This window comes from Coturnix japonica, chromosome 1 (genome assembly GCF_054131305.1).
Source record: "Coturnix japonica strain WE chromosome 1, WE-NBRP24, whole genome shotgun sequence".
NCBI classification, from domain to species: Eukaryota; Metazoa; Chordata; class Aves; order Galliformes; family Phasianidae; genus Coturnix; species Coturnix japonica.
The window spans coordinates 54730792-54756728 of record NC_140663.1 but is presented as its reverse complement, the minus strand read 5'-3'; the positions used below and the strand labels follow the sequence as shown (position 1 = coordinate 54756728).

Here is a 25937-nt window from a genome sequence, read left to right as displayed (position 1 = left end):
AGCTTGCACACATCTTCCCAGTCCCTCAGGTTTCACGTCTTAATCTTCACTTTCTGAAAGCTTATATTATCTTCTCATTTGATTAACATTAATCCCTCCTCATCCTCTTCAAACCTCTTTAGCAAATTAATATGAGGTAAACTGTTTGCTAGTGCATGTAGCCTAATAAACCAAAGAACAACAGGATGATCTGATGCTCTTCATCCTTATCTCTGAATTGCAGCAATAAGGACTTGAAGGCTGGACTGTCTGGTGGATAAAGAATTGGTTGGATGATCATAACCAGAGGGTTGTTGTCAACAGCTCTGTGTCCAGTTAGAGACTGGTCATGTCCCCCCAGATTCTGTCTTGGGACTGGTGCTCTTCAACATCTTTATCAACAACATAGACAGTGGGATTGAGTGTACCCTCAGCAAGTGGCAGCTGATGGCAACAGGCTAAGTGGCACATTTGACACAATAGAAGGGAAGAACACCATCCAAAGGGATCTAAATACACTTGAAAAGTGGGCACGTGAAAATCTGATGAGGTTTAACAAGGTCAAAAACAAGGTGTTGCACTGGGGTCAAGACAATCCCAGGCGTGAGTACAGGCTGGGAGAAGAACTTACTGAGAGCAGCCCTGTGGAAAAGGATGTGGGGATCTTGATGGACAAGAAGCTGGACATGAGCCAGCAGTAAGTGCTTGTAGTCCAGAAGGCCAACTGTATCCTGGGCTGCATCAGAAGAGGAATAGCCAGCAAAGTGAGGGAAGGGATTGTCCCCTTCTGCTCTGTTCTCATGAGGCCCTGACTGAAGTGCTGTGTCCAAGTCTGGGGTCCCCAGTACCTCAGAAAGGATGTGGAGTTGCTGGAGTGGGTCCAGAGGAGAGCCACAAAGATGCTGGAGCACCTCTCCTACACAGAAAGCCTGAGGGAATTGGGCTTGTTTAGCTTGGAGAAGAGAAGGTTCTGGGTAGACCTCATTGTGGCCTTCCAGTATTTGAAGTATTTGAAGGGAGCTTACAAGCAGAAGGGAGACCAATTTTTTACACAGTCTGATGGTGATAGGACAAGAGGAATGACTTAAAACTAAAAGAAGGGAGGTTTAGGCTAAATTTTACAATTTCACTTCTATTTCACTTCTGTTTGTTTGTCTGTTTTCCTCAGCGAAAATACAAGGCAGAAAGGCCAGAAAGAGGAGGAGGGAGGCAGGAGAACAGGAAAAAACTGAGAAGGAAAGAAACAAACAAACAAACAAAAAAAAAGACAAAAGGAAGAAGAAAATTCAAGGCATTTTGTGTTCTTTTATTTAAAAAAAAAAAAAAAAAAAAAAAAAGGGTTTTCCTGATGTTCCTTGCTGGAGTCAGTTCGTTTCTAATGAAAAATAAAACAGCCATCCCCCCCAGAAAGGTGAAAAAAAAAAAGCCTGGCAATTAGGTTCTTAACAGACGCCTTCCTTCGCTTCTATATACAGTACCTCTTCTCTGACTGGAAGGAGCAGCAGGGAATGAACATTTGGTAACTTCCCTTGGATTTCAGCTTCAAATGCACTGTTTTGACGTCTTATCAACAACTACATGAAAACAAAATCACTCCCTCCTTTCCATACCATCCCTTCTAATGGTACATATGCACCGTTGTGGCTTTTCTTCAGTCAGACAATCAACTCTGACCACAGCGTGGGCATCTTCCAGAGGCTGATAAAGATCTCTCAGATGCTTAGTATGTGTGCAGTAATGTCTGAGATACTTGTGTGAGTTCAACAAACCATTCAGTAGTTGATCTCTAACTATGTCGGCATGCAGGAGGGGTTATAGCAGCAAATAATTGTTGGTGGTATTTTCCCCTTCTACCCCAGCTGGGTATGCTTGGGTCACAAGACAACAAGGATCTCTCCCTTAAACTTCCTGCAGTTCTCTCAGTCCCATCCAAAGTGTCTGGATAAACTTCCTCATCCTGGAAATCCTGTAATTTCTTTCAGTGATGACAGCAATTCCTCCGCTGACTTTGTTAAAATAGGCTGCTACCTGACAGGGCCGTGACACTGCTATCAGATTATACATAAGCAACAGATAAACCAGTCCATACAGTGTTTATTTGCAGTCACACAGTTCCCACACCTGTGTTCAGAACTGCAAGGTGATTTGTTACTCTCTAGGAATTACTGCAGTGTTTTCAGACTACCTCAGGAAAACGAGTGGCCACACCGTCACCGCTTCTCTGGCAGCAAGATGCTTTCGTACAGCTTAAAGGCATGGTAACAACACAAGAAGCCCTTGTTAACTGAATCTGGATGCTATGATACAGTCCTACTACTGAACTTGTTTTGATTGAAGAAAGCGTTATTTCCTCCTCAAAACCAATGCAACCATTGTGATGGTGGTTGCCACCAAAACCAGACCTTGTGTGCACAGCCCTCCTTTGGGGCTGATGGAGGGCACTCATGGACACCCAGGGCTGGTGTATTTACCAGATGACCAGGCTGAGCCACCATTGCATTGCCATGTGCCTTGGCCTTGCAATGTTGGCCACCAGGAGCTGTTGTTCCAGCCACAAATAGGGACCTGCTGTAGAGAGCAGCTCACTCTGCTTAACTGTGAGCAGTTACTGCTACCCGGGAAAAATACCAAAATGTTTACTGTGAGGCAGGGCTGCAAGAGTCTGGATTCTAAGCTCTTCCCAAAACCATTGCAGCAACTCAACATTTAGCTCCTTAATAAATAAGATAAAATAAATGGTGCCTTCTGTGGTGCTGCAGTCCTTCATAGTGAAGAGGAACGAGGCTTGCCAGCTGTCTCTACCTTCTATGGCAAATCATCTCCGATGAAATGAAAATGCCCCAGAGAGGTACAAATTCTGATGTTTGACTTTCAGCATTCATTTCACCAACAATTTTTAGATTTTAAAGGAAAGGAAATTAAATGGGGGAAAAAAATTCCCCCATGCTAATTCACCAGTTAAACTCACATAAGACCGCAAAAGATAAGGTTCCCATAGCAATTGGAAAAGCTGCTGCACTGCACAGATGAGACCTGATTTCGCCACTTTCTTTCAGCGCTGGCAGTTTATCTCCACACAGCACGGGGATGAGCAATTACTTGGAAGGAGGAACAAGGGAAAGGAGCCTGTGGCACCTGCAATTCACTTTAATGGTAATTCTCCTGCGTGCTGCGATATGGCACTATTGCAAGGCAGACCCAAAGCCAGTGTGCGTTCCCTAGACTGTAGTAAATGGTCTGGGGAGATATTGCTGCTGGCTTTTGTGAAATCTCAATAGGCATTCAGGTAGGCTTTATCACTGAGTGTTCGGGCCACACATGTGACATAACTGCCTCTGCGAGACAGGGCTGTGTGGCTCCAAACGTCACATCCCCATGACATCCCTCCCAGCCATCTCACTGCAATCACGACCACCCTGGCAACAGGGAATGTTTAATTTGACACAGTCTGCTGCCAATGAAGTCATCTTAGCTATTAATTATCCCTTTATCTCTTTTGAGCTTATGATTATTGTGCCCAATTGTTCCTGCCATGTCCCCTGAGCAGTTACTGGCAGCAGAGCGGAGGCAGCACAATCCTTCTCCCACTCTTGCCCCAAAGCTACTCTGCAGCACGGAAACAGGCCCATCAACTCCTTCATTAATTCCTCCATAAAATGCCCCAGCAGTGCAGTTAAATTTGTGGGCGTGCAGTCCCCAGGGTTCCATTCCTCTTTGCTGCGCTGCAGCTCATTTTTAACCAACCTGCTCAGGGACTTTGCCTTCACTCCGTGATTTCTCTGAGAGAATCACCAAAGATTCAGCTGTTTCACTGTGGGATTCTTGTTCACTGGCCAGTGTGGGTCTGACTGGAAGCATACATCTGGAATAGTTAGCCATCACCCCCTTTCCACCCAGAGCCTGCTGTGAGATCCAGCATCAATAGCTGTGTTTGCACCTTGTGCCCTGTCACTCTTCCTGTTCTGAAGCCATCACTACTAACACTGCAGCCTGCAATACCTTATTGGCAACCTGTCCCTTGGATGTAGGTGACATAGCAGTACACTTCCCTTTGTCATCCTCATGCTTCTTATGTACTTCTGAACCAACTCGTTTATTTCCTGTGCTAATATCCTGCCATTTGTGTCTTTGCATCCCTAACTTTGCTCCTGCACACCTCTAATCTCTGCTCTCTCTCACCACTGTGGTTTCCTTTCCTCCTCCCAGCACAGATGGTGGTTTTTTTTGTGTGGGGGGGGGGGAAAGGGGGGGGGGGGGGTAGCTCTTTTTTTTGTTACTATGCTTCATTTTTTGCATTTCTTTCCCTCTCCATCAGTGTCAGTTCTGAGGACCCCTCTGACAGCTGGCAGGAGTCAGGGGTGACCCACGTGAAGGAGAGAAGGAAAGAGTCCAGGAAAAGAAACCACTTCAGGAAGGAGAGAGCGAATCAAATCAGAGTATGAAGGCGATATCCTCAGTGCCTTAGAAATGGGTTTCCCTCTCTGTGATGCTGAGCATCTCCTGGACAGGAAGGGACTGTTCCTTGAGCTTCTGTTCGGACAGACTCACCACGTGCTTCCTGGGCTGAGGCAGATCCTCTGCTGGGGAAATCAGCAGCGTGAGCCGCTGTGGAGAGGAAGTCTCTGTTAATTAAGCTGATAAACAGACCGGCACCCAATAGTGATCTACAACCATTGCTGGGGGCAAAGGCATCTGTAGAGCTGATGCTCACAGCTTCATGCTCTTCTCTAGCTGGAAGGCTGTGGAAGAGAGAGATGCAGGGCAGGCCCAATTCAGCTGCTCACAGACAGTTATTCCATCCCTAGGCTCAGATTTATGCTGTGGTCTGACAGCCTGACATACACAGCTCCACAGAGATTTCTGGGTTGAAAGATGCTAGAGCTTCACCCCACAGATGCTTTCTGTGGCCATAATAAAAACAGGGTAAAGTCTAATTACTCTTTTCCTTATGCCAAGTAGCCATGCTTCCTGAAAAGTCTGATGGGGGCTGTGCAGACTCCCGTATGCCCTGACTGACTGTTGGGAAGTGATGGGCACCTTCTGTCCTTATGGGAGGCAGGCTGGCAGGTGACATCTCCCTCAATGACATTCTCAGTCACTCACCAGAGTGACACAAGGGCCAGGGGGCTCCTGCCCACAGCTCCCCTCTGGTGTGCCATGTCCCAGCTCAGTCACATCTGTTGTTCTTTCACGGGCTGTTCGGGCCACAGCACGCTCCTCCCTTACACAGCATACCACAGCAGAGCAGACAACTCATCCATGACTCGTTTGATTAATTTCAGTACTTCTGCTTGCTGTGAAATGCCTGCCAGGATGCAAGATTTCACTCATTTATTCAAAAGCATTTGCCCCATGATTTGTGAAACCAGCCTTGGCCTGAAGCTTCTCTGTGAGCAACTCACTGCAGGTTTTCAGTGCTTGGGACTTGAGCTGTCTTAATCAGACACATTAAGCAACAACATTTGTGTTTCTTGATCAGTCAAGTGGAGCAAGAGGAATCGGTTTTTTGCAGCAACTGATCATAATTGCCAGTTAAGAGCTCGCATTCAGTGAACAGCTTGCAATATTCAGTTAAAAGGCACTGTACCTGGAAGCAGCTGTGTCAGGAAATTAATTCATTACATTTATGGGGCGTGACTGGAAAAATGGAACAGGTATATTTTGAGAAATCTTGTTTACAAAACAGAAGCAAATATACCAGGAGATTTCATGCGGTTGGCTTTGATTCTCCCCTGAATCAGCCCAAGCTTGGCAGCTGGCTCCTTCTTGCATGCCACAAGCACCCATTTGGAAATTTCTTCATAATAATATAACTGAGAGCTCCTTGAAAATTACAGATAATATGACCTAAACCAGGGCAAATAGAAAACGCTACAGTCTGAAATTGGCTGTAGCAATTTCTTGGATGTGCTGTAAAATAAGCATTAGCATCACTTGCAGCAGCATTCTAGTCCAAGGACTCTTTGCAACAAGTGAGGCATTCTGCCTGTTCAGCAAGGAGGACATATAGGCAATCACTTCACAGACAGCCCTGAGTCCTCATAAAGGCATGTAAAGCCTCTGAATTGTCAGGAGTCAGATGTAGTGTCAGCCATCCAGACCCTCTTCAAATTGGCCTTGGGATAGGAAAGGTGCAGGGCCGCTACCCATCTGGGTATTTCACTTGAAATTCTTCTGAGCCTGAGACCGGCATTAACCAGCTCTGACACAACTTCCTAGACTGTTGTCCCAGGATGAGGCCAAGAGGCCTACAGCTGGATGAGGACAGGCTCGGCCATAGTTGACTTTTGTAGGTCTGTGAGCATCTCCTCTTTAATAGTCATGTGCAGTTTCTTCAAAGAGAATAACACTCAACAGGACTAAAAGGGGACAAGGGTAAGGGACGTGAGAAAAATAAAGTAAAACAGATCTTGGTTTTGTATCTGATTTGCACTGGCACAAGTCACTAAAGGAAGAGAGGAAAAAGATGGTGTTATGCCATCTTTACTAACATCATCAGCATGTCAAACCAGTCATCATATGGCCTCAAAAAAGCACACACTGGGAGATTCTCCGCCATCCAGTGGAGCCAGCATTAGAGATGTTCTGCCATATCTGTCTACGCATTGCACCATGAATGGTGGCATGTCTCATGGAAAACCCTGGAGAGCTGATGATCAAACTGAAAGCTGTGCTGAGACACTCCAAACCCTACATGTTGACAACAATAGCTGTAGGGCATTCTGGGGAAAAGGCACTCACACTTCTCACTGCCTTCTCAAAGGAAAAATGTGTGATGTATATCTTCCCCAGAGCCCTACCCAGGAGCTGCCATGAGGAAGCAGCAGCAATTCACCCAGTGACCACAATCTCAATACCTGCTTCAGGGATCCCTTGGTCCTCAGGAGGATGAAGATGACATAGAGAGGAATGCAGACCATGGTGGAGAGTGCCATCAGCCAGCCCAGCATGTAGCCCCAGGGTGGGTACACATAAGAATTGTTGTATTTCAAGGGTGTGTACTTGATTAGGGAGAAAAAGAAGACAGCCTGGGGAACACAGAACACAAACATAGGCAGGGCATGGGGAGCAGACGGAGTTAAGCAGTCCAGCCCAGCACGTGCCAGCTAGGTGGCAATGAGTGTGCTGTTCTGCATGAGCTAGCATGGCCATTGCTCACTGCAGCAAGCAAGAGCTTAATGTATGCTGACTGCATGCATGGTTATCTCAGCCAGGTCCAGGCTTCTCTGCAGGCTCACTGTGGATTCAACCTAAGCAAAACTGGCAGCAGATTTGAAGGCCTGGGAACACAGAGACAGAACTTTAGTCATTTTGAGGTCAGAAACTTGCTGTCCTCCTCAGAAGCCTTCCAGAAGTACAGGCACAGATTCATCCATCTTGGGGGTCTCTAGCCACAGAACACTCAAATAATTTAGGCTGAATCAGACTTACTTTGAAAATTCCCCCAACATTCAATTCCTAGTGGACTCCAAGGACAGAGGAACAGAATTCTTATGTAAACTGCAGCTATATATCCTGCCTGTGTTCCCACTGATGTCAAAGGAAACAAATCACAAGATCAGATGCGGGATCAGAATTTGGCACAGAAAACTTGTAAATGTCAGTGAAGTAAGACTGGACATGAACTTGAAAGATGCAGGAACTTGCCTGTGGAAGATTTTTGTTGTTATTTTGTTTGTTTTGTTTTTAATACAGTTGTCTGAGAAGTTTTCAAAGTTTTCAGGCAAAAGATAAGGCTTTACAAAGGAATCAAGCTGCCACCTCAGCTATGGACAAACTTGCACTTCTCCGCAGGAGTTGGATGAAATGACAGTAGCACCTTGAAGACAAATCAGACTTTCCTACAGAGAATGTGGTGTCCCAGAATAATATGGTGTGTTGTCATAAAGGCACATACTTACCAAACACAGACCCGGGGTGAACACCAGCCAGCATATCTTGATCAAGGGCCATGGTCGATAACCAATCATGTCCTCAATGTTGTTGTAGAAGCGGTTGGCGCCTTGGCCACCAGCCAGCACAGAGACAAAATCAGATGTGAGGAGGTAAGATCATTGCTGTTTCCTTCAATCACAACCCACATCAGATCCCATATTTCTTTATCCTCAGTGTTTCCTCCTAGCAAAAAACATGGCTACCCTAATAACAGCACATGACAGACTTTCCTGGTATCCAGAATGCTCATCTGTGTCTAAAAGCAGATGGAGGTTCTTAATTTAAGCCATAAATTTCCAGGAAGCTTGACATAAAATAAATAACTCATCCCTCAGACAGCAGCAGCTGCAAGTCAGAGAATGCAGCCCCTGGCATGGGGGATATTTGGTTTACAGGTCAACATGGGTTGCAGGTGGAGCACATGGAAATGTGTGAGCTCAGAGTGATGTAAGAAACGAAGGGAACACCAAATAAAACCCTCTCTTATTTACCAGCTTAACACATCAAAGAGTTTATGTCAAGAATCCAGACTGAACTGGGTGTTTCACCTGTCATGAAGAGCTTTCTTTCCACAGAATATTTTATTTTTGGCATAAAACCAAGAGACCTGGAAATCCAAAGTCTGCTGGAAAATAAGTCTTCCACCTGCAAGTATTGCTGTACTGTTCAATATAAGTTAATCTGAGGATACCTGCTCTCTTCCTTCTCTCATTGTTTTATGACTGGCCCACTGAACTGAAGTCTAATTTTGATGTTACACAACACAACACCATGGAAAGATCTGATGCCATGTTCAAGAAATATTCAGTGTGTTCAAGTTAATGACAGAGTTTAAAAATAAGTCAGCTTCTCTTACATAGCCAACAGTAGCCTACACCTGAACCCCTAATGCACTAATATCTTCCTAACTATGAGATATACTAAATCAAACTTTCTCAGGTAAGATAGGGCAACAGTATCAGACAAAAAAAGCTGAAAATAACCTGCCCATAGAAAGGGTTACTGTATTTATTTTATTGAAGTTTTATCTTAGTGTTTAGCTGATAAAGATTGGCTTCTGCCTTTAGGGTTGTTCATCCCATTGTGAACTCATTATCAGGGTTCTTATCTGCAAATGAGCTGAGACCTTCCTCCCTTGCATCTTGACACCAGAAGGCTGGGCAAAAGTTTATCCTAGAGAACTTGCTGCACTACCAAGTGCTTAGGGTTCAATGTGTTTTGTTGTGTTATGTTTTTCTGCCTAAGAACCAAGTCCCAAGATCTTATTTCCTTTGTGTGAATTCTACAAAAGCATATTAAGCGTGTTTTTCTTTTCTGTAATTCTTTGTGTTATTTTCTATATCCCATGACTAATGTTTGCAGGAAAGCTCCCTTAAAACCAGCTTTTGAAGCATTTAGGAAAGAAGGATGGGAAGGAGCACGTTCTTTGAATACCTCATGGTTCCCATCTTGAGTTGGCAAGTTAACAAGTAGCCTCCAGCAAAAACAAGCTGCGCATACCAAGGGACACACAGTCTTGTGGAGGAGCCCAGCCTACATCAGAAAACAGAACCCTAAAACTTCCAAGCTACAAATCCCATGAGGCTTCAGATAACACTTCTGAAAATATACTGGGGATGAAGGGGAGATAATATAAAAATATGCTCTGCCACAAAGCCAAAATCTTCCACAGGGTGGAATAAAAAGGAGAGTGAGATAAATGATATGGCTGCAGCACAGTGCAGTCTCTTATATCATACAGTGTTTCCACAGAAACACACCATGATGTCAGATGTAAGATGGATAAATTAATTCATGCTGACGGCTGAAGTCAGTTTCACTGCAAATTTTGGATCTAGGATCTAGTGGGAGACGTAGTGATTAAAGAAACACAAAGATGCCAGGCCAAAAGAAAGACACAACACACGTCTATTCTCTGTGAAGGAAACAACAGCATGGGTCCACCTGTCCCCATCCTTCTCTGTAGTATTCCCATCAGGTCCTGTGTTTCCCTCCCGTGGCAAACAGTAGGGTGATGTGGTGAAACACAATGGACACTGACATGAACAGCCTCAGAAAGTACATGAATAGAAGCTTTTACATGTTCTGCATTTCACAGGATATGGAAAAGTAATCAAGCTAAAAATCAGTTCAGTCACTCAGCATTGGCTTTTTGTGCAGTTTAGAAGCTGAAGGATTTGTACAGTCCCCCTTCCTTCCCAGAATATTATAAGAATTGGATAGATTTCATGCAGGGAATGCCTTAAAGACCTCACCAAAGAGACTGCTGTTGGAAAGAACAAGGAGGTTTACGGCTATCCCCAGTATCTCAAGACAAAGGAGTTGCTACACAAGATCAGGGCAGTTGTCCACACGTGCCAGTATCATACACTTTGAAAGCATATATTTTCAAAGATGCTACATCCTTTTCTGAAAAATCATTCTATTTTACTCCATAAATTAATGGGAATAATTTTCATATAAATCTAACTAGAGATTAGCTTACGTCCTTATGTCTTGTCCTTATGGAGCCCTTCTCAATCTAAGAAGCTTATAACAACTGCCAGTAATACCCAAACTGAAAGGCACAAAGATTTTTCTTCCATAGCCAGAAACAGCGAGTTTCACAGATGAAGTATATAGTCCAGGAAACATTTCTCAATACGTCCTGGTTTCAGCTGAGATAGAGTTAATTTTCTTCCTAGTGGTTGGTATAGTGCTGTGTTTTGGATTCTAGATGAGAATAATGATAATGTGCTGATGTTTTAGTTGTCGCTGAGAAGTGCTGCACAGAGCCAACAGCATGTCTGCTTCTGGTGCTGCCCTGTAAGTAAGGGAATAGAGGAGGCAGAAGGAGCTGGGAGGGGGCAGAACCAGGACAGCTGACCCAGACTGGCCAAAGGGATACCCTGTACCATGTGGTGTCATGCTGAACAACAAAATGGCTTAGAGGACAGCTGCTGCTCAGGGAATGGGTTGTGCATCGGTCAGTGGGTGGTGAGAATTGCACTGTGTATCACTTGTTTTGTAGATAACTATTATTTATTTTCTCTTATTTTTCTGTCTGATTAAACTGCTTTTATCTCAACCTACAAGTTCAGTCTTTTTCCACTTCTGTCTCACATCCCCTGGGTGAGGAGAGAGGGTGATCAAACAGCTGCATGGTGCTCAGTTGTCTGCCAGTTTAAACCACAACACAGTGCAGCCTGTTTGAACTGTTAGTTTGGAGCCTATGACAAAACCCTCTCTTCTAAATCTTTTCTCTCAAACTGCATTTATTTGCATTCATCTGTACTGAATTTGATCCACAGGAAGCCAGTACATGATGACCTTGGAGCCAGGCCACAGCTCTGAGCTTGCATCTGCTCTCTTGCCATCCCAAACTTGCAATGCACACACCTGTGCTAAACCCATGCAAAATGCTGGCAGGACATTTGCTGGGGCACTGCAGGAACTGTGTGCCATTTGGGTACCAGGTGCTTTTAAAGAGCCTTTGCTATCCATAAATAACAATGTGAGGTTGCCTGTAGCAGGTGCATCCAAGAGGATAAAGCAAACCCAGCTAGTGCAGCCTGATGGGCAGGATCCAGCCAGGAGGAGCCTGCTGCTGCTGCTGGTAGACACATTGCATGTGAGCAAGAGAGGAAGATTTATACCAGCTCAACACAGATTCACCCTGCAGCCACCCACAGGTGCCTGCTGGCATCAGTTTGCTTTAGCTTTGTAAACAGTTCTAATGGTTTCAGCCCCAGCTCTCATGCAGTGATAGAGGCACACAATTTCTCCTGCAACAGCTTATCCTAATGTGCATGCTGTGACCACCTGAAAAACTGGAAAACATCACTCCCATACCATGTTTCTGTGGCATCATGCCACAACCCCAATGCACAGGAAGAATACCCACTTATATGAGGGCTGTGTTGCCAAAAATGGAATGGACACAGGTGGGAGAAGAAACCGAATCACCTCTGTCCCTCCCTGCAGCAAACAGGGTTGGCAGGTGGGATGCTGTGAAGTCCTTGTGCAGGCAGAGAGCAGTACGTGAGGAAAGCCTTAGATCTGAGCAAGAGCATCTGCCTGTCAGCAGAGGGAAGCTGCCAAATGGTGGGCGGCTGGCGTATGTGCTGGGAGAGGGGAAACTCAGTGCGTATATTTGTGTTAGCGAAAACGCTGTAATTCTTCACAGTGTAAGCAAGTGGCTTGGTCCTGCCAAATCTGAGGCTGGGAAAAAAGCAGTAGTTGGCACTAGGCACATCTTTTCCACTAAGATGGCCTGTCTCAGCCTCTTGACTGCATTTCAGCCCAGAATCAGACCCGTGGAGTGGCTATTTGCCACGAGGAGCAGAGCATGAGGAGGGAAGAATGGGCAAACTGTAATGTAAATTTAATGTAGCTCAGGGTGGTGATAGTGAAGGCCTGTTACGCATGGATGGAAATCTCCTTCTGCTTAGAAGTCTCACAGGGAACTTGCAGAAGTTGATTAAATTCATATCTGGCCAAGGTCTGGCACTGCAAGCTCTCAGATGAGTTTCCCTCCCAGGATAACTCTCTAGAATAAATCTCTCCTACAGACACACATTTCTTGCATCCCAGAAGGTTAAACACAAGCAGCAGAACCTGCTCCTGTTTCAGTAAGAGAGAAGTCCTTCCAGACTAGAAATTGGTTTGATTTGTTAAAATGAGTGTTTGGAGAACATAAGAACATCTTTATCAGCAAGTGCACTACAGCCATGGCAAATTCTGTAAAACCACACGTACCAAAGAAAGCAAATGGGGACTGACTGTTCCCCTATCACTTATCCTACTTCTGAAGTAAGGTCTGTGGGGCAGAAAAAGGAACTGGCAAGTGGCAGGTTCAAAACAAGCAAAAGACTGTGATTCCTCATACCACAACAGACCAAGCTGTGGAACTATTTGCTGTAGGGTTTTTTGGATGAGAAATATATAGCCTATATTCCTCCCTAAGCATCCACTGCTAGCCATCAAGAAAAAAAGAGGGGATATGAACAATGTTCATGCCTACAGTGTTTTCCTTAGGTTGATCAGGGCACACTGCCTGGTGCAGCAGATGCTGTTTTTGGGGATGCTGTCAGTTTGGTCTCATCTGGCATCTATATCACTCTGTGCTATCCTTGAACTGCCACGTCAAGAAACATGTGGATGTGGCATTGAGGGACATGGGTTAGTGGGCATGGTGGTGATGGGCTGATGGTTGGACTCTATGACCTTGGAGGTCTTTTTCAAGCTTAATGATTCCATGATTCTATTACGCCAAGGACAGAAAGCCTCTGCTCCATAACACACAAAACTAACCCCTTATCTTGGAAACCACCAGGCTCAACATGTACTTCAGTGAGGTGGACTGCTGCCTGTTGGGCTCAGTTATTGCTCAGAAGGGCAGAGACCTTCCATGGGTTACCACAGGATTTTCTGCTTACTGCACACCAACAAGTAGCTGGTTTCCTTCTGGTAGTTCACTGAGCTCAGCCTAATTCTGCTCCTATGTGGTTTGGTTACAGTCCTCAATGAGTGCCAAGGCAGTCCCATCCATTTCTTTTGGAACTGCCATCACAGCCCATGAAAAAATATAAAGCATGCATTATCACAGAAGTGGCACACAGCAAGTCTGTAACCCAGCACTTTACATGAAACAAACTGGCAGGATTAAACCACAGGCACAAGGTACAGACTGAAATAGAGTCTGACAAACAGCAGTCACTCCTCCGTAGCTGGTTTTCTAACCCATACGAGGAGTGGAAAGAGCAGCAAAGTAACAGAAGATGAGGAAGCTTCAGAGATGGAAAAGTCATTTGTACTCTAAATGTGGAGCAGTTAAAAAAAATGTTGTGAGGAAACACACTGGAAACCAGACAAGAAAGAGAGTAATTGAAGCATTTCTTTGCTTCCTAAGGGAGCGGTGGATCTTTTCCATCCACCTTTTCTTTTCCACCCCCAGCCCTAGCCTTGAGAAGCAGCAGCACAGGTTTTTGTCCTCTACTTACCGTAAACCCATCCTACACAGATGACTTCAAAAATGGCCAGGAATATCAGACACGTGCCGCTAGCAGCATAGTAATCAAAGAGCTGGAAGATGTACATCCCACCCTGTAACAGAGGTAGAGAAGAGGGAGTCATGGAAGGTTTCTGTGTCCACCAGAGCACTTTGTTATACCAAATCTACAGAATTACTAAGTTCAGTTTCCCACAGTCAAAGCTCTCTTGATCACATCTTGCATAGCATCACATCAACACAATTCTCCTGCTTCTGGTCCAACAACAGGCTCTCTGTTGGCAAGGTGATGCTGCACTCATTACCCCATCCTTTCCTCCTGTCACCCTGCTTCTAATGCAAAGCAGCCAGCAAATGATCACTGCCATTAGAATAGCTTCTGAATATGCAGCTCAGCTTGTTTGAGCAAGGTGGTATTTGCATAAGGCAGCCTTATCAAGCTGCAGGGATGTCACTGTGGCTCCTAGCAGGTGCAGGAGCATCACACCATCAGCAACACTGGCTGAGAGACACCTGCTAATGCATTGGAAATGAAGGATAAACAAAAGCATTGAAGACAAGCCTGCTACTTCTAAGTGCTCCTCCAGAGCAGTCATGCGGGGCTTCTGGTGCCTGGTTGTAGCACAGCTCCACCTTTCTTACCTCAGTGATCAGCAGTAAGCCCAGCAGGTAGCACATCACTGCAATGGCCAGGATCAGCAGCTCCCGACGTCCCTTCTTTCGAAACACTCCCGGGAACATGTCAATAATAGCTGTCACCATGCTTTCCACACAGACAAACTGCAGGAGAATAAAGGTCACAAAGCCCAATGTCTCCCCTTCCCCAAGAACATGCTCACTGTCCTTTTCTCCTCAAGACTTGGAGAGTTTTCCCAAGACAGCTAGGCCAGTGTGAAGAAGAACAACCAACAAGGTGAAGCAAGAGGGGACCTTGATTAGGGAACAAAGAGAAATAGAGGTTCAAAGGTTTAGGTGCTACATAGTAGAGCCTGAACAGAATGCCCTATTTGGCAGCCAAGCCAGGACACCCCCTCTACCCTTGAGCCAGTATACCAGGGTTTCACATTGCTCTGCTGGGTTTTCCTCCTGGAGTACTGGAGGGTAAGAGGTGGATGCAAGACCGTTCTCCCTTGCAGCTGGAGCTGTGCTGGTACACCCTCACATGTATCCTCATACACGTGAGAATAAAGATGCAAAACAAAGATGTCACCACACATAGCCATTGGCCTCTCTTCAGCCCTGGCTGTGAGTACCCATGGTATGAAAGAGCTGTGGACAGTGTGGAGAATGTATTTGAGGAACCAGCAAAGCATATAGCCACCTAATCCTTTCCTACAGGCATGAGGAGGTGCTCAGAGTGGCAACAGGCACTTAGGAGTTGGAGAAGGAGGGTTAGTTTGCTGTACCTGGCTGTCCAGTCCCAAGAAGATCAGCATGAGGAAGAAGAGGCAGGACCAAAGCTGAGACGCGGGCATCATTGTTACTGCTGTTGGGTATGCTATGAAAGCCAGGCCAGGACCTGCCAACAGACAGCAGCATGACCACATCTGAAAGCACTGGTCCTGCAGACCTCTCTGCAGACAGCACAGCAATGGAAGATGCAGATAACAGCTTGGGCTTCGCATCAGAAAAGCCCCCCTCCCCAGACACCTCTGCTGGAAAAACCTACCTGATTCAGCCACTTCCGCAATGGGTACGCCCTGCTCTCGAGCCATGAAGCCCAGCACAGAGAAAATGGCAAAGCCAGCAACAAAGCTGGTGGCACTGTTCAGGAAGCAGAGCATAATGCAGTCCCTGCAGGAGGAGATGAGAGAGCACACTGTTTCCTTTTGCACAGTGGGCCCACTTAGGGTCACTTCTGTACTCAGCTTCCCCAAGCACCGAATTGTGTGTCAATACTGCTCTTCAGCTCCCTCCATAGTAAGCATCAATTTGCTACGGAGAAGTGCAGGTATGCAGTGCTATCTAGAGCTATTTCGACAGTGCAAGGCACATAAGATATTAGAGGAAAGTGTCAACACGCTGCTCCATTGGTGACGGATACATTGTGGAGTGCCGTGGGAAAGTATAAATTGCCTGGCCAGCAGCCACAGCAGCACCTCTTTGAGAAGGGCAGAAGAGATGACTGATGTCTCCAGAGCACCGTAAAATTTTCCCATCTGTGCTGGAGCAATACTGGAAGTAATAACAGAGCCTCATCTCCACAGGACTTTGAGGAATGTGTCAGAAATGGTCTTGATGGCTTTACTGAGCTTCATGTCAGGCCATGGAGAAAATAGAGCTGTAATTCAAGGGCAAGGAAGAGGCTAGATAGACTTGATTAATATCCTTGATAGGATCAAAATGCCATTGGCAATACATTACCCTACTCTTAGTGAAGAACTAGAGACAGGGGGCCCAGCCATCATCAGCTTTGTAACACTTCCCCTACCTAGAAGTGATAGCAGAGCTAGCCATGCAGCCCCTGGTCACTCACCCCATCAAAACAGCCTGTGATATCATCACAGTGGCTGGCCATACTCCACATCCATTCCTCCTCCATTCCCTCCAATTCCCAAGTTGACTCATGCAAGAAGGGGCTGCTAAAACACTTCTCTGGAGCTCCTGAGTTGCCCTAGCCAATCTCAATCCCTGTGCTGAGTCCATCCCAAACTATGAACATGCCCTTATCCTTTAAAATAGCACTGCCCACAGGTCTCCCTTCATCAGGCACAGCCCTGTGCTATTTGTCTCTGAGCAAATTTCCAGAAGAATGCAAGGAGCCTGGGCTCCTCTTACCTGTAACAGTTGTTGGTATATTTATTGTAGCTGCCCAGAGCTGTCAGGCACCCCTGGCATATGGCATATGAGAAGAGAATCTGTGTGCCTGCATCCATCCAGACCTGGAAAAGAGAATGTCGGTAGTCTTCAGACGTGGCAGCAAAATAAACAAGTGTCTGTGCTCTGCCCAGCAAACACCCCTCCATCAGAGCTGAACAAACTATGTGGGATAGAGGGACACAAAGGATGCAGAAACTGGAATATATTTCTGGGAAACTGAACTATCAGATGAAAAGACCTCTAGGCTCCTGTGAGGACCATGTTTGCACATCAGTCTGACACCAGGGCATAGGCCAATGCTGAGTGGGCTCCTTCCTCTCTGCTCCATTCCTCTTCCCCATGAATGGTGCCTTGGTCTCCCAGAGAGCTTCAGGGTGAACTCCAGCACTGCTTCCACTCCCTGTCAGAGACTGAGGGTAACAGGCAGGAGGGAACACAGCCCTCTTTCTGCCTGTCTGTACACTCCCCCTCATTCTCTTTTTCCTCTAAGCAGCAGCAAACAGCCAGGCACACAAGATTTGACAGCCTGCAGACAACCTCAGCCTTTGCACTGCTGCTCAGACCCACAGCTTTGCACCCAAGATTTGCTCTCTTTAAAATCAATCGCAGGATTCCTTACTCCTGCTACGCTGCCATGCTGCAGCCTGGAAAGACCACATCAGCTTTGTTTAGGCTATAAAAGATTGGGAGCTTTTCAGTGAATAAGCTCTGGTCATGAATAAAATGCACTCAGCCTCCATTGCTCCCTCCCCTCCCTCCCCCCCTTCCATTATTTATTTCAATATTAAAATGCCATTTATGTTCGGCTGGCTCTTGCATTCGGCACACCACAGATTTTGTATTGACAACACATAATTGTGTCTGAAAGCCATTTGGGGGAAGAGAGTGTGTTTGGCAGCTGGTTTGGGAGCAGTTGGGGCTGCAGCCATCTGGGAAGATGCGGGAGGTAAGCTGAGGCTGTGGGCTAAGCATATTGCTTGGCTGCCTCCACAAAAAGATTTAGCAGCAGAATAATTAGCAGCAGCGTCATTTAAATACCCTCCTTGGAGCTGGGGAGCTGCATTAGTGCCCTGGAGGAATGGCACGTGCAGCCTGAACATGCTGCTGAGCCCACTGGGGAAGGAAGGAGACCTACTGTGATGAAGAGGTGTTGGGGTCTTTGGGACGGGGGTCCTAAGTGCTGCCCACCTGGATAGGGGGAGAGACCTGACTGCATGTTGGGATGTGCACTGATGGCATGCGGTTGGTCCCAGGCAAACAAAGCTCTAAGTGGGCCTGAAGAAATGGAAAGTAGTAGATTGCTTCCCCTCCACCTTTCCTTAATTATTTGTATTTAAGACCCAGCAAAACCATCTGCTGCATGCTGAATATTTCATGTGCTCCTCTGATTTTGCTGAGCCCGTGAGTAGCAATGACCTAATATACCCATATGCTGCAGATGTGAGCAGAGAATTTGCCCAATGTGGGGACCAGGCCCCGCTCACCCTGTAACGAGGTCCTCCCAGTCTGAAGGCCTCCCATCAGAGCAGGAAGCCAAAACATCACCTGCCCCACTCACCTGCGGGTCTGCTAGCCTGGAGACATCTGGCTTCAGGTAGAAGACGATCCCCTCAGCAGCACCCGGCAGTGTGACTCCCCGCACCAGCAGGATGACCAGCATGACATATGGGAAGGTGGCAGTGAAGTACACAACCTGCAGGGAAACCAGAGAGGGTCGGCAGGGAGTGCAGGCATTACTTTGTCCCAGCTGCAGCACTGACCCAGCAGATGTCCCTGGACCCTCTCTCTGGCCATGGCCACTACAGCTAACATGGATGTGGAATGGGAAAGGGATTAATCAAGGCTACATCTAAGCAGTGATTTTGTTAGTCTACGCTCTGTTCCTCACCCAAGGCTGTGCCACTGGTTGCTCTTGCTATTTTCTCTTTCCAGTCAGCGTCATTTCCCTGCTCTCAAGCTGTTCTCTTCATCTTTCTAGAGCTGCAAAAGACACCTACGTCTCTTCCTGTCACTGAGTCTTAATGAGGAGTTATTAAAATTGTCCCATTCCCAGCAAGGGGTTTCCAAATTAAGCAGCAACTTTTGCTGCCCAATTTGACACTGCACTTCCAGGGCTGCTCCCTCATCCCTCCAGTGCCTCTGTGCTCATGGGTAAAAAATGGGGACACCAGGAGCCTAGAAGTCTGTCAAGAAAACATATACCACTGTTTCTGTAAAGCCTTCTTTTCACATCTCCCTGTGCGCAATGTAAACAAATGTTACAGTAGAATTAATCATCCTTAATTTATTGCCCAATATAACTTGTTGTTGTTGTTGTTGTTTGCAAAATATCCATGAGTAATCCGCAACTTCTTAACATTTATTCACTACCACTATTCACTACCACCAAGTAAAATTAAGGCTTGTTTGCTGTACGGATTCAAAGTGAGGGGTCAAAAATGAAGTTGTTGCTGCCTGGTGATAATTGGTCAAATCAATCACGGTACTCAGTACTTCTGCTGCTCCCTGACTGAAAGAGAACAGGAGCATTTTTGGCACAAGAATGAAAATGTACCTTCAGAAATCACTTCTGGGGAACATCTGTACAGATCAACTGATTGCATCAGAAAAGGAAAGATTGAAAGTGGGCAAGAGTGGGCAAAATGGATAAAAGAAAAAAGCTTTCAATGAAAATGGGTCATCGTGGGGTTATTTGAAATTATTTTCTTGAAGTTACCATTGTTTCTTTAAGTTCAGACTCCTTAAATGACAGAAGCATAAGCACAAGAGTCTGGAAGGTTTATCTGATTGGTGAAGCCTTTCAGTCAAGCACAGCCTTTGTTTACTCCGCGATGGGTAAACAAAATTATGCACATACCCAGAGTTTCTGGGACCTCCCTACTGCCTGTCCTAACGTGTAGCCAGGGTTGAAAAAGAAAGGAGCTGAGTTTTGCGACAGTGTTCCTGTAAATCTCAACACGACTACCTGCAGAGTGGCCTACTGGTCTGTCTGGTTTGTGGACTGGGACAAGAAAACCCACCCTGTGTTACTCACCTGGACCATACACTTGACTAGGAAAAAGTAGGTCCTATATCTTAAACCTTGCAATGGGAAAATCTGTGATCCCAGGAAAAGCAAGACAGCTACTGCCTGCACTCGCTGAACTCTCACTTTCTGGGTTGACGCTGCCAAACCCAACTTGATCCAAGATCAAGTGAACTTCTTCAGCCTTCTCTTACAATGCAGACTCCCTGCATCTGAGGAGCACTGGGCAAAGGAAAGTCTTGGTGGGAAGAGGGCTGAGAGCTGATGGGAACATGCAACAACTCATTTGCACTTCCATGTAGACCCAGACTCACAAGATCAGAGTAACTCTTGTGAAGGTGGCACTATGTTAACAAAGTAGTTCACATGGAGCATCAGAGATGGATAATTAAAAATCCCCTCTCCCCACAAATGTGGAATCTTGTTTTCCCTCCTTGAGAAGTGATGAAAGACAGGTCAGCACCAACAAGAGGCTCTGACAAGTAGAGCAAATTCTCGTCTTGTTGTGTTAAAAGAGCAGTCCATTAAAATACGTTTTTAAGGCTGGAAGTGGGATTTGACGGTGCAACAAAGGTCTGCAGTGCTACAGGGAACATTTGCCAATATTAGGGTTACTGATTTGGAAGAAGGTTGTTTCAAATAAATTGGCTCCCCTCTCTTTGTTGCTGGGACATCAACTGGATGCCCTTCTGTTAATAGCCTACCCATCTCATCACAGCCCCAGGGAGGAAGGATGCCCTGACCAAGCCAAGACCATAGCAGAGTCCCTGACACCCACTCCAAGGCACACCACATTCATCCACCCTAGAATGATATCCAGTCCACCTGACCTATGGGAACAACTTCAGGAGCAATGGCTCCAGTCTCAATAGCAGAAAGCACAAAGTGACCTGCTGAGCCAAAGACCACAGAACCACAGAGAGTACAAAAGGGTTCCGAAAGGATATCAAAAAGACATCTCTCCCACTTCAAGTATTTTGCAGGATAAAGAAGCAGGTGAAATTAGTGATCTGTTCTCTGAGACAGTTGCAGGCAGAAGCTTCTCTATTTTGCTTAACCGTTTAATTATTACCAGGGATAGAAAACTTGGTACTGAAGAGAATATAGCTAAAAACATAAATAAGTCACACTGGGACAACACATGAATGAGTGGGTGGTTCCCAATGGCATTTGTGGAGTATCCATTAGCCATTCTGTGTGTCTGTAAGGACAAAGGTGACACATGATTTCCATCAGTTCCCAGATCTTTCACTGCTTTTCCCTCCCCATTTGACCTGATTTTTCATTCTTCCTCTTATGGGTCAAATACAACCAATATAAATCACTATGAACCCACCAGATTTTAGGTTTGACTTTGGTGCTGTGTGTCTCCAGTCTCTACTTCATGAAAAAATATAAGAGATTGGGAAAGAAATATAAGATGGGTACAAGGAGGATTATGGATGAGGAGGACCGTCTCTGCTCCTACTTTTCCTGTGGACTTGACACCTTTCCAGATGCAGAAGTAGCAGATGATCCACGCCAGCAGGAGACACAGAGCCAGCTCCCAGCGCACAGTGCCCATATTGTGAATACCATCCGTTAGTCCCAGGACTCTCTTCCTGCCGATATCCAGGGACAGGGAGATAAGCATTAACACCCCAGATCCCATTAATCCAAACACACCTTTGACATTTTACCCCATGAAAAGACTAAGCAGATCTGCCTAGGCTCACAGACAAGCGAATCACCCCAGCATTGCCAAGGGCTCACTACTCTGTCATTCCTGTGGGTGCTTCTCTCCACTGTGCCCAGCACTGTGCCTTCCCACCCTCCCAGCCCACTGCAGCGTGCCCATCAGACCCACACAGAATGAAATCATCATGTACCCCACACTGATCCATCACCCTGGCAGCTGCTAGGCAAACACTTCTCCATCCAAAGCAAGCTACTAATGTCATCATCAACCCATGGTCACTTCTCTTCCTTTCACCTCCCCATACACCACGGACATCCTGCACTTAAGTTAAAGTATTCTCTGTGTTTCCCATGTCCTTTATTCAGCCTCGTTCCCTGGATACTCACCATGAGCAAGGTGTAAACAGGAAAGCTCAGTCCTGCAGCTCATGCAGTCCCAGTAGCCCAGACCCACACTTAGGATTCCTATGCACTCCTTCCTCCAAATTAAGCCCCTTGTGGTTCCCTTCTCATTGCAGCTTGCACAAAAACCCCAAACAACTATTTGTGAGAGGCAGGAACCCACACATGTCAAGAACTGGGCAGGAAAGAGATTTTGGCAACATGCAGACTTTTTCTGCATCCACGGACATACCTCATATTCTCTGTGCTCTTTGGTTGTTGCAAGGGACAATCTCACTCCTCTCAGAGCACTTTAAGAGCTATAGAAACAGCATGGTTCTTGAAGCCCAACTGAGATGCTGGCCTGGTGCAGGACCCCTCTTTCAGAGGTGATTCATTGCCTCCAGATCCATGGCCAAATCTTCCTGAGCGCCTATCTGGTGCCTCACCTGTCTACCTCAGATCTCTCCTCCCCAAGTACAAAGACAGGGCAGCCAGATAGACCTCTTCCTTTGGCAAGATGTGTTCAGAAGAATGTGTTCAGAAGAAGTGAAATGGCAGTTTTACCCTTTCTATTTCACTGTGGAGAACTGATCAGTCTGCCCTGGCCTCTCCTTACAGAGAACACCCGGCTTAAAGAAAGTTCACGTTTATTTTGGTATTACTTTTCTGCCCTGACATCTCAGTGTCAGAACACATACATGTGTGCACATGTGCTCCCTAGGCAGGCATGCTACTGCAAGCAGCCTTCAGGGTGCATCTAGTTCTCCTGGAATCTCCTTGACAGCTCTGTGCACTGTGCTCCCTATGTCTGACATGCCCCTGCTTCTGACATGTGGCACCTTACTTGGCCTTATGGAATCCCCTCCCACACCAGCATATTTCCTGGATGAGAGAGGAGCCTGAACAGAAGGAAGGTGATCACGTACTCCCAAAATTCAACCACTGGAGAGGTGGCGTTTGCAGGCACAGTTCTGTTGTCCCAGTTGGAGATATTCAGAAAGTCCACACAGAGATCTACCAAAGGAAAAGGAAGTCAATGAGCCAGAGAAATTTTCCAAGGCCCCTTCATGAGGAATGTTCCTTCCCCACTGTTCCCTAATTTTCATGCTGACTGTACACAGACTTTTCACCCTGTGATATAGAACATCTCATTAAACTTTTGTATCTCATTAAGCATCTCATTAAAGCCTGGCTCTCCCCAGCTATGAATTCCAGTCTAGGAGTAGGCAGGGGAAGGAGACAGGGGAAGGGGAGAGCAGTTCCCTGCCAAATGGAAACCACATGACTGCAAAATGCAGATTATTGTGAGGTAGCCACAGTAGATGGCCAAAGATAAAGAAAAAAAGATACAAAAATAAAAAAGATAAAAAATCCCATTCTCCCACACCGTGCACCATTTGCTATCCACACATACATGGGTATATTCTCAAAAACCACAACCGCCTTCATGTTCCACTACACCATCCCCAACTCTGTCACTTAGTGTAAAAATGCTAAAGGATGGAAGAGATGCCATGCATCCAAGAAATGCATTTCATCATGCATTTGGCAAGCAAAAGATAGTCCACGGGAAAACAGAGGAATCCCAGCTCTGACTGGGAAGCTTCAGCACATGAAGAGAACATTTGTGGTTTTCCAAACAAAAACAAACCAACATACAAACAAGAAATTAAATAAATTAACATGTTGGGGGAGCTGAAGGAATCAATAAATTAACATGCTGGGGGAGCTGAAGGAATCAGATCCACTCTACAAAGCTGCTTACCTCTGCTGGGATGTAGGGGCAGAGGAAGCTGTGAGTAAATAGCCCATAGGGTGGGGAAACTTAACACATCAAAGGAATGAATCACCACAGTCAAGAAAATAAAAGGGCTTTAGCTGCTGCCGAAGCCCTTTCCAGCCTGGCTTTGAACTGAAAGCAAAACAACCTATTCAATATGGTAAAAAATAAGCCTGCCAAGCCTCATCAGATCCATGAAAGTGACTTCATATCTAACTCCACTTCCTAGGAGCAGACAAGTAAAGAAAGTATTTTCTACAAAACCCAAACAAATTCTGGGAATTGGGAAAGGGGAAAAGGAATCAGTGAATTTTTGATTCTGTGACTGCATGAATCTATTTGAAAACTGAGTCTCCACCTCCTACCTTTCCTCCCACCAGAAGCCAACCAGAGGAAGGTGTACCTGAGTTCCAAGGGTTATTGCAACTGGCCCATGGTAGCACCGCGGTGAATGAGCTGAACAGGTAGAAGAGTGCCCAGGACAGTATAATGATATAGTAGATGTTTAGATAGATCTCAATGCCTAGCGAGGAATATCCAATTCCTGTGAAGGAAAACAAAGCCTCTGAGAAACCTGTCAGATACAAAGTGTTTAAATTTGCCCCACTTCTCTCCCTCCCCCCCCCCCAGAAAAGGCATAATCCATGCAATGGTAAGAAGAGTGCAGGTGAGTTTATTTCTTGTGATCACTGTGACTCACTGGTGATGCACACCGAGCATAAAATATGGTGATGGGGCAAAAGATCAGATATAGGAGACAAGCTCTGCCCTTAGGTCCTTGGGACACTGAGATCCTCAAAGGTGTCCAGAGAAGGGCAACAAAGATGTGAAGGGTCTGGAGCACAGGTCTTGTGGGGAATGGCTGAGGGAACTGAGATTGTTCAGTCTGAAGAAGAGGAGGCTCAGAGAAGACCTTATCACACTCTGAAAAGAGGTTGCAGCAATGTGGGGGTTGGCCTCTTCTCCCACGTAACAGAGATAGAACCAGAGGGTTCTATTGCCTCAGGTTGCACCAGCAGAGTCTCAGGTTGGATATTAGGAAACATTCCTTCTCAGAAAGAATGATGACACACTGGCACAGGTCGTCCAGGGAGGTGGTGGAGTCACCATCCCTGGTGGCATTCAAGAACTGTGTGGATGTGGCACTGAGGAACACATTTAGCAGTATGGTGCTGTTGGGCTGGCAGTTGGATTTAGCAGTCTTACTAGTCTTTTCCAGCCATTATGATTCTATGATTCTCTGTCCATCTAACGAGTGTAATAGACTCTCCTCTGGGGAGGAGAATTGTGAGAGTTAAATTCATTAACATCTTAAAGCCATTTAACAACCTTCTTCCATAAGAAAATTAGCTCAGGAGTCCTGGTTCTTACATCTGTACCTTAGCCCCAGCCCAGCTCCAGGCTGTCAGAGTGGTGGCTGCAGCATGACAACCCTAGTATGCAGGACACATGCAGCCCCATTCTCTCTTCAGCATTTGTCCCAGTTTCCATGGAGGTGTTTGTCTGTCAACACACCCTCTTACCCAGCACCACTCACCTTTAGTCACCTACAGGAATCACCTGCACACACAGCAGGTACCAGGAGAGAAAACAAGGCTGCAAGAGAGAGGAAGGGAGGTGGAATAGGGAAAAAAAGTAAGGAAAAATAAAAGAAAGGAAAGAAGGAAAGAAGAGAGGAAATGAGGAAGGGAGCAAAAGAGGGAAAGAAAGGGAAAGAGAAGCAGAATAATGCTTCCAAAAGAGGCTCTGAGTCACTAATTTTTAGAAACTGCTGCCAGCAGTTCCTATAAGTTGACTCACCTTCAAAGATGGGACAGATCTTCCTCCAGGCAGTGACCCCTCCTTGGCTGGTGTACTGCCCCAGTGCTGTCTCCAGAAGGAACAGTGGGATCCCACAGGTGAAGAGAAAGATGAGGTAGGGGATGAGGAATGCTCCTGCAAAGAGAGGCCAGATACTGCCTCAGGAACCTCTTTAACCTTACCCCACACACCCCTTACAGGTACCTTGGGCCACAGCTGGAATCCTCTAGATGTAAACAGAACTATTTCCCTGAATTAACTGTGTGGCCTCTGCAAAAGAGAAAGTTCTCTTACTTCATCAGTTCTCGGAAAAATACAAGTCTGGTCTGCCTTGTGCTGCTGCAGTACTGCTGTGTTTGGTCTTGGCCAATGACTAGAGGTAAGGTAGAGCTGGGCAAGTGGAAAAGACCACACTGAAGAAATTATCCCTGTTGTCATTCCTCAACTTCATGCTCACTTTCAGCAGGAGGCAGGCAAAGCTCAAGGAGCCCTTGCTTCACATAATCACATTTGTTCTGCCTGTCTTGGGAGGCAGAGAAAACTTGCTT

General features: G+C 46.0%; 1 protein-coding gene across 6 annotated transcripts in view; it reads right to left on the bottom strand.

The window, feature by feature from the left end:
• Nucleotides 1–1264: 1264 nt before the first annotated feature.
• SLC6A12 (solute carrier family 6 member 12) overlaps nucleotides 1265–25937 on the bottom strand; it is a 34472-nt gene continuing 9799 nt past the window's right edge. For 3 of the 6 annotated variants that reach the window (XM_015865817.3, XM_015865812.3, XM_015865803.2), the window contains 13 exons: nucleotides 25390–25524; nucleotides 23993–24133; nucleotides 22736–22823; nucleotides 21217–21349; nucleotides 18282–18416; nucleotides 16682–16785; nucleotides 15573–15697; nucleotides 15310–15422; nucleotides 14546–14683; nucleotides 13896–13998; nucleotides 7881–7981; nucleotides 6837–7007; nucleotides 1265–4584 (listed from right to left, as the gene is read on the bottom strand). In XM_015865817.3, the coding sequence (XP_015721303.2) occupies nucleotides 4441–4584; nucleotides 6837–7007; nucleotides 7881–7981; nucleotides 13896–13998; nucleotides 14546–14683; nucleotides 15310–15422; nucleotides 15573–15697; nucleotides 16682–16785; nucleotides 18282–18416; nucleotides 21217–21349; nucleotides 22736–22823; nucleotides 23993–24133; nucleotides 25390–25524 (1631 nt within the window). In that variant the 3' untranslated portion in view covers nucleotides 1265–4440. Of the gene's footprint in view, nucleotides 4585–6836; nucleotides 7008–7880; nucleotides 7982–13895; nucleotides 13999–14545; nucleotides 14684–15309; nucleotides 15423–15572; nucleotides 15698–15733; nucleotides 16185–16681; nucleotides 16786–18281; nucleotides 18417–21084; nucleotides 21350–22735; nucleotides 22824–23992; nucleotides 24134–25389; nucleotides 25525–25937 lie in introns of those variants that run through there. The other 3 variants (XM_085521262.1, XR_014936255.1, XM_085521265.1) reach the window with 3 other exon arrangements.